Below are 9,086 nucleotides of genomic sequence, written 5' to 3' on the forward strand. Positions count from 1 at the left end.
AGAGAAGAAAAAAAACCTGGAAAAGAAAATTATGACATTTGTGGTGTTGATCTTTTTAAGATGCTCAAAGAAACCTTGATTTGTTGACATGCTGTATAATGCCACGCTAGATGACAACAAGCAGCATTAAAAGCATTTCATTTTGGAGATTCTCCTGCAGGTATAGTTTGAATAGAATCATACTCAACTATAACATTTCTAATGGGAAAGGTTCTACTGAAATGTTCTGTGCATTCCTCAACAGGAAACATGTGTGCATGCAGGTAAGCTATCCTTAAAACTGTTGGGTTAAAAATTCGACCTGCCCAGGGTTATTTTGCAAAATATACAAAAATATATTTTTTTGGGGTTGGTTTGTGCAAAATCTGTGTCGGTCCAATTTGGTGTTATTTTTAACCCAGCGGAGTGTACTTGGGTCGTCTTTACCGTCCGATGGCTCATTTGCATATCGATCTGCGTCGCTGCTTCCCAGACTGGAGGTGGAACGAAACGACGTTATGCGACAATGTGTTTTTTTTTTTTCCTCATGCAGAGTCACACTTTCATACAAAGTTGGCTGACTTGGATTGCCGGTTTGTGAAACATTGACAAGCTTGCTGCATTCAACGTGTTTATTGTTTTAACAGAACATTAGTAAATATCGAATTCAACTTAAAACACGCATACGTCGCCAATGCCGTTCAAATAAAGTCGGACAAATTATATTTGCGTTCTATTTCTCATCAGTGACGTGAAAGAAAACCAATAACAATTATCAAAGGCTTGTTTTGGGCATAAATTTCAATGTGGTCACTATCGTCGATTTGCATTAGTGGCACAGTAAACTAATAACAGCTAATATTTGCTGTCCATTTAATTGACAGTGGAAGCAACACCAAATGAATAATCACGCATCCACCACTGACTCCTCAATTTACAGTTCGTACATTTGCGCAACATGATGACTACAGTACATTAAATAAATAAATTAAATCTGTACGTCAAAAACAACCACAAGAGAAAAAGTGGGAGATTTTTAGTACATTTTAATTGTTAGTTTGTAGGCCTGCACAATGTTTAATTGACAATACAGCATATGGAACTAGAACGAATCTACTGTCCTTCCTCGGGAGCAAACCTTTTGCCTGGGTGTTGTCTCTTCTCCTCGGCATGTTTCATATCGCTGATGTCGTCTAAAAAGTCGAGCAACAGGTTGGCCTTGGCACATCTCACAGGGTCCGAGAGGTCTTCACAAGGACTGATCGTGGCCAATCCTGGATGATCCAAAAAGCGTTTGCCGGGATGCTGGCGCCTGTGCAACTCCGGGAGGTGAACCTCCTCCTCGGTGTCGTCATCCTCTTCGTCCGGCTGCCGCTTACCGGGATGCTGCCGCCGGCTCCTCGGGATCACCACGTAGCGCTTGCCTGGGTGCTGCCGTTTGGAAAGTTCACCTTGGACGACTATCACGGGAGCGTCCGAAAGGCGTCCATGAGTCGTGGAGCGCTTTCCGGGGTGCTGTCTCCTTTCAACATCCGAATACTCTTCATCACCGACGTCAGCCTCTTCGTCCATATCCTCGCTGTGCCTCTTGCCCGGGTGTTGCCGCTTTGTTAGCCACGTTGGCTGAGAGGAGAGACCACCTGGAGGAGGAAAATTGGAGTCACTTTTTGGTCCAGCTGGGTCGTGCGTAATTGCGCGTTTTGTGCGTAATTGACCTTTTTAACAGGGGAGACTGTCATTTAAAGGTTGCAAGAGAAATCGCATGCAACTTGATGACATTTTCAAATATGTATCATAACAGATGAACACTTTTATGCTGTTCAAAACAATAAAACTGTGGATAGAAGACCACATAGCCAAGTATAATATTCTCTTTTCCGTCAGCACCAATTATTATTAGAATTGGATGCACAGCTAGGTTAATCTTATTTTTATATTTCTAAAGCATATTCCACTTTAATATTTCTATTCTATTGTGTTTTATGGTTAGCTCACCGTTATTGTCATCTTCTGCTTGCATCTTTCCCAGGATGGAACGCAGCAGGAGGCTCTCGGCTCTGTGTAGGAGGAGGTCGTCCATGGTCCTCGGGTCCGGGTCCTCCTCGGCAGAGATGCTCTGTGCTCTGCACGCCATCATCAAGTTGCAGATCAGGAAGGAAGTCAGGAAGAACAGGCATGTCGACTTCATGATGTCTCACTTGGATGCCTGTTACTCATCAAGTTGTTCAAAATGATGATCTTCCACTGGGAATATGAAAATATGTTTTCGTCCAGAAATAGGATATCACCTGTTAGGGAAACGGAAGCTCACCTGACTTCACCTCAGTCCCTTTGAAGTGGTCAGTGAAGGTGGATGATGCTCGCCGGCAGCTTCCAACAGTGGTGCTCGCTGAGCCGTATATGGCCAACTTTGAGTGAGCACGCAATATTGCGCTTGTGCTTTATACTGGATGCTCTCTGTCCACGTCACACTCACGCTCGAGTCTTCTTTTGGTCCCGTTGGTCCCCGTTGATGTCATCAAGCCGTGCGCAAGTGTGTGTCCTCAAGGGGGCATTGACGAATGGACCCATTGAAAATTCAGGCAGTCAAACGGGGCATGATGCAAAACTGTGTTCATCTTGATGCAGTGTTCACTCAAATACGTGTAAATTAGGAATTATGTGTCAATATCAGGTGGGGGGGGGGGATTATGAGGCACTGAAATACCATGGATAGAATGGAACCACCAATTTGAATGGCCAGAGCCATGCTTGATTGTGCCGCTTAATCCTTCCCTCCTCTTCCAACCGGGCTCTGAGTTGGAACAGACGATTCCAGTGATATAAAGTACGGAGGTGCTGTAGAGTACCTGTCAAAAAACAATGTAGAGAAAAGAATACCACCTCTCCCGAGTTCATTATCTTGGAGTGACACCAATTTCTGGAGGGTTCTGGCTTGGAACCTCACCTCAGACCTCTTTTGCGGAGTTTGCATGTTCTCACCATGTCAGCATGGCCACATGTGGATTCACCAGAAATGGCTCATGGAAGTCAGATAAGCTTTTAAAAAAATATATACATTTTTGTATGTATAAATACACAATCTTGAGTGAGGGGTTGTCAAAAGTTTCCTGCAGAAATTAGACTTGTGACAGATGAACTCCAGCGCCTCGGAATTGATACACTACAAGGTCAAAGTCTCTGACGGTGACAGCAGAGGCTTGTACAAAGAGGACAAACACACAGCAAGAAGACAGATGAGACAAGTGACACGGCAGCTACGTTCTCCGTGGTGACAATGGCCTGGTGATGGGATCACAGAAGCAGAGTCCGAGTGACACCATAAAGTCGCCACAAAGTCAAAATAAAAGTGACTTGCACATTTGACATGCTGCAGAGAAGAATGTTAACTAGCCTGAGAAGCTGAAAGGAAAAAAAGTAGAAGATCTCGCTCAATTTAAGACTTTCCTCTTTTACATCTTCGTCGGTGAGTGGGGAACGTGTAGCTCATCAAGCCCGTCAATCACAAAGGATCAGGGAATCAGAATCAGAAGTGATTCTTCATACAGATCAGAAATAGCTAGTCACACTCTGCTTGCGAGAGACACAATCAAGGAAGTTTTTGATTCCAGCTCCTGATGGCCACCCTCTTAAGAGTTTAAAAAAAGCCAAGTGGTGCGAGCTCATGTCTCTTTGCTGCTGAAAAGGTGGCAGAGCACAAATTGATGCAAGTAAACAAAAAAGAACCACAGATAATGAACACAAGACGTTATGAGACGTTGGTGAATGTTTTTGCGACGGTTTGCACCCTTGAACGAACCCTGACGAAAAAAATCTAATCAGTGAGATACGAGCTTAAGAGTTTTGAAGACGGTTGGGGTCAAAACTGTCCGCTAGGTCAAAAATGCCTGAAAAAAATTAAAACATATCCAAAAATCAAGATGAAGCAAAAATGTGCCCACAATTGGTAAATAGTTTTAAAAAATATATATATTTTCAGATTGCTTTGTCATATTTGGAAAGACCTTCTTGGCTCTCAGCGAGACCACAAAGGATTCCTTCCATGGCAGGTGGTCGTACTCACAAGAAAACAATCGTCGCCAGAAAACAATAGTCCACAATCCTGTATCGGTGCTAATAACATTGGCAGACCTGAAAGCAAACAAAAAGCCAATCCCCTTTGCTCAAAACAATAGTTCTACAGCTTTGTCTTTGGCAACATTTGTTATTCCCAGGCCTTCGACTTTCCGTCTGAATTGAACTCACGGACGGTAGGATCCGATAAATCTTTACTCTCCCGGGATGACCAAGCAGTCGTTTACAGTAAAGAGCAGCACTGACGGGCTCATCAGTCGCACCAATTGAATTGGCCACAAGCAAGGATGAAGATTCAAAGTGTCTCTGCCATGTTTGGGGAATTTTGAAAGGGCACGGGGGGGACAGTTTTCATTGGCTTGACTTTTGTTTACCTGCAAAATGGAGAATTGAACAGAGCTTGAAGTGAGATAGATGAAAAAGCAGCTCATCAGGTCATTTTTCTTCAAACCAAATCGCATAAAAATCAAACTAATGAACGACAATGAGATCAAATCAAAGCTATTTGTTGTCTCCCATAACCTTCTGGTCAGAGTTCCATATTGTTGCTTGTCATTTGGAAGCACTGGAAATCTTTGGAGCCAAGCATCCCATCATTTTGATTCTCACAATTATTCCCTAATACATACATAGAAATGTTCTTACTCTGCATGCAAGTTGAATTTTCTTCCAAGTACCACAGAACATGTTCCAGTTACCTTCTCAAGGGCTATCTATAAAATTGGAAGAGATGGCCCCAACATTTTCATAATTTTCTCACACTTTTATGCCAGGCGTGCTTTTGTGGTGGAGCAACCCTGAATTGAGGGACTTGGCATTCATTATTTACCATATATATATATATATATATATATAAAAATATATATATAATATATATATATATATATATATATATATATATATATATATATATATATATATATATATATATATATATATATATATATATATATATATATATATATATATTATATATATATTTTTTTTATATATATTTTTTATATTTTAGCACAGTCTTTTATCACACTGATTTCAAGCTAGAGCATAGTAGTAGTAGTGGACACACACACACACACACACACACACACACACACACACACACACACACACACACACACACACACACACACACACACACACACACACACACACACACACACACACACACACACACACACACACAGCATGCTTCTCCCCATCTATGCATGATGCAATTATTTTCGAGTGGCCAAAGTTCAAATGTGACACTAAAAATAAATCATGCTTCTTCTGTCCCAAAGAAAGGCTTCGGTATTGCCGCCTCCTTCATCATTTTTATTCTCCATTTCTGTGAATAAGGCTTTTGGCCCTAAGGACACGTGGATGGTTTTCTCCAGTTGATGTAATTTGACTTTCCTAGATAATAGCTTTGTGATTAGGTTCAGTCAAAGACTAACACTCTGCTGCACACACCCAGCGAGATTGATTCTCAGTCTGTAGTCAAAACACTAATGGGCTTTTGGAGTGCAGAGTTGAGATGATGGCCGAGCTCCATCCTAAAAGTGGTTTGAACGAATCAATGAAATGGAAGAATTATAAGGAATCGCCAGATTTACATTTAGCTTGCCAGTTTCATTGCTCTGCAGCGTGCAATATGCTCACACGCACAAATGGCTAAAGTGACTTTGGCTCCCCAGCCTCCCCAGCCTCCTGTCAGTCAGATGTCAATGAAGCGCCGCCCCCCCCCCCCGGCCTTCCTGCCCTCAGTGCGTGGAGGCACGATGGACAGGCAGAGTGACTCACCAGACCTCGGAGGATTCATCACAACACTAGACAAAAATGCGACATCACGTAGAAAACGATTTACATTCACATTTATTTCCGAGGGTGAATTTGCGGACCTCCGTTAACAAAGTGGCCATGTTTATGAAACATGGAAGGAAACCTTAGCATTTATTTTGGGACCGGATCTAACTTTTTGTGCTTCTTATGTGACTTTTTGACCAAAAATTTGATCCATCTATTGCATGTGAAGGCCCGTGAATGAGTCATGATACTTCTGTGGAATGCTGATACCTTTGATTTAGAAGATATTTAAGATCTATTTTTCTGTCCTATATAACTGAATCATCAATCGAGGTTCTTTGTCAGATGCTTGTTTGCTTGCATGAATTGTAACAGATACTTTAATTAACAGACTTTCCTGACAGTAGCCACATCCTTGGTATTACTTTACATGAAGTATATGGCTCCGGTTAAAGGGCCAGAAAACGTCACGTTGTTTGGAGTCGGTCGGCAGTCGGCCATCTGCAGGAGAGAATTGAAGAGTTAAAGGTAGGATGATTGCTTGTTATTCTGTGGGTGACGGCTGTGGACTGCCGCCCGTAATGGAGGGGAGAGCGCATCAGGCACACTCGACATTGAGGTGGCGGGAACTTGCTGAAGAACTCCACTGAGTCCTCTCCGTCTGTAATCAGTCGAGTGAGAGGCCAGTCACATCTTCCTTCTTGCTCCATTGAAACAAGCCATCTTTTTTTTTACTTCCCTTTTCCTCTCATGGCACCACCTCCTATCCACATCATCATGATTCTCATTTCGGGATTCAATGTTCAAAGCTTTTTTTTTTTTTTTCCAAAGTGTATGAAGTGATGGTAGAAATCATTTCTTTGTTTCTTACCATGAAGCTTTGCCTACTGTAAGGGGCTTGGAACTTGGGGGGGGGCAAACACTAGGTACAAAATATTTGAGACCTAAATTACACACACACACACACACACACACACACACACACACACACACACACACACACACACACACACACACATTTGGATTTGGTTACTCTTTCTGCCGTAAATGGACTAATTATTGGATGGCCTACACTGCTGTCAGTAGAAAAGGTCAGATAATGTTTTCATAGATTTGGATGTGTTTGTTTCAACAACACACACACAACTTGCACATCTTCTGCCTTGGTCATGCCTTGTGCATGCATGCCTTGCATGTGCCGTGAGAATGACATTCTAGCCTTCCATATAAACTCATTAGATTATACGGTAGTAGACTGCACACACTTGCCAAAACACAAGCCTTTGTCTTGTTCTGTTGTTGTTGTTGTTTTTTTTCATACGCAAAGCCGTGAAGACAAATGGCATGACTAACAATTTGTTTTATGTTTCAGCACTGAGGTTGGTGGTAGTTACTGTGAAGATTCTTTAAAAAAAAAAAAAAAAAAAGTGTGCGTGCAGCTTTTAGTTGCTCTCACCATTAGGTCGTGAAAAAGCACATCTGTCAGGGCACAAGAGCGGGATTTTAATAAGACTCAGGCAACCCAGCAGGAAGCGAGTGCGTGTCATTGGCATAGCGTTGGCCGGCCACTTACTGTATCTTCCTTCTTGCTGCTCATTTCCTTTCTTGGAGTGGCAAGTTTATGTTCGAAAGCAAAACACGCAAGCTTTCCGACAGTTGGATATTTTTTTGGGATGTTTTTTAACTTGTCAGACGAGCGGTGCCGAGCCAAAGGTTAATCTTCCGCCAAACTTTGTAAAACAAGAAGGCAATTCATTTGGCTGTTGAGCTGTCAACATCAATTACGTGCGGCAACGAAAGTCTTGCACCTAATTGTTATACCTGTGAATCCGACAGTGCTTGGAATCATCCATTCGGATTGACACTAAGGTTCATTATATTGGTTTTATGCCAGATGGCTGACTCTTGTTCCTTTGCAACTGCTCTCATTAAATTATATCCAATCAATACGGCTTGCTGCTGCTGCTACTGCGTGGAACTCCAAGCGCACTTTGCAGCCAGTTCAAACCGGTCGGCAAGTACCAACTACAAAACACCAGAAATTGTAAAAGGACACATCTTGGTTGAATCTACTTTTTTTTTTTTATCCTTAGCGACTCTTGGTTAATCTCACGTTTATCCCATCGAAATATTTCAACGAGGAGCTTATTCATGCGACTCCCTCATATTGACGTGAAATTTGACTTGTTGCTGGATTTATGCTGAGTCAGCAAGTATTGACATCACACTCTGCCACACTTTCTTGATTACTGGGCACCCAGGGAAGAATGTCTAAGGCTTCGTCTTCACCGTTACAATCTGTCTCTGAGTATTTTCAACATATGCACAGCAGCACCTGTTATTATATGTACCTTGATTCCATGTACAAAATGGGTGGTACTTTTTCTTTCTTAAGGAATAGTTGATTCAAATGCTTGAACAAAGATCCTTTATTAAAAAAAAAAAAAAAGATTTTGTCAACATAGGCTTACTTATGCCATGTTAATCGTGTCCACGTACACACACGCAGGCACGCATTCATATTTCTTGTAACAGATGCATATGCAGCCTGATGCAGCCGGTCTCGACCAGTTCAAGCTATAAAGAAGAAAATGAAATGAAGTGCCCAGCTCTGAAGTACACCTGTGCCGTTGATCACCCGAGGACTAATAGGTGATGGTCTTGGCGCCACCCTGCTGTCAACAAGTGAGTCACTCTGGTAAAAAAAGTAGCAAATGAAATTGGTTTGAAAACCCTCAAACATCAATGTAAAGAGCCGAAGGTGAAATGTGTTTGCCACCTCCTGATGAAATTGCCACAGGAAATGAGCCTCTCTGCTTGACTTCATAATTCTGCAGTCCTTCTCAGTGAATGCTAATTCACAGGCTTGTGGCTAATGCTCTCAATTAGCATGCTGATCATTGCGAAGATGACCTTAGCAACACTTGAGCGTTTCATGCATGCTCAGACTCCAAAGGGAATGTGTTTGTTTGACCTTTTCCGCATTTTTGGATGTAGCGCTGTTGCTTGTGATTTAGGGCTATACAAATAAACTTGACTTGACTTGACTTGAAGTACTTCACACGTTGGACTTTTTACTGTCAAGAAGAAAAAAGCACCATATGACAGGAAAACAAAGTTTCATGCTGCAAAGCGAGACAAAGATAGTTTTTTTTTCTGCGCATGTGAGAGAAGAGGAGGTCGACACGCTTTCCAAAGCGGGCCCAGCATCGGAGCCCCAAGCTGACAGAGGATCGATGGCTGCCCGC

At 42.2% G+C, this 9,086-nt stretch overlaps 1 protein-coding gene across 1 annotated transcript; it reads right to left on the reverse strand.

Moving 5' to 3' along the window:
* Window positions 1-1,092: 1,092 nt before the first annotated feature.
* On the reverse strand, window positions 1,093-2,364 carry trh (thyrotropin-releasing hormone). The gene is made up of 3 exons (XM_085918691.1): window positions 2,291-2,364; window positions 1,975-2,185; window positions 1,093-1,619 (listed from the first exon to the last, which is right to left on the reverse strand). The coding sequence occupies exons 2-3, from the start codon at window positions 2,165-2,167 to the stop codon at window positions 1,093-1,095; spliced, it is 720 nt and encodes a 239-aa protein (XP_085774817.1). The 5' UTR covers window positions 2,168-2,185; window positions 2,291-2,364.
* Window positions 2,365-9,086: the final 6,722 nt, after the last annotated feature.

The sequence above is a fragment of the Syngnathus leptorhynchus genome, chromosome 1, assembly GCF_054491065.1.
Source record: "Syngnathus leptorhynchus isolate UIUO chromosome 1, UIUO_Slep, whole genome shotgun sequence".
NCBI lineage: Eukaryota > Metazoa > Chordata > Actinopteri > Syngnathiformes > Syngnathidae > Syngnathus > Syngnathus leptorhynchus.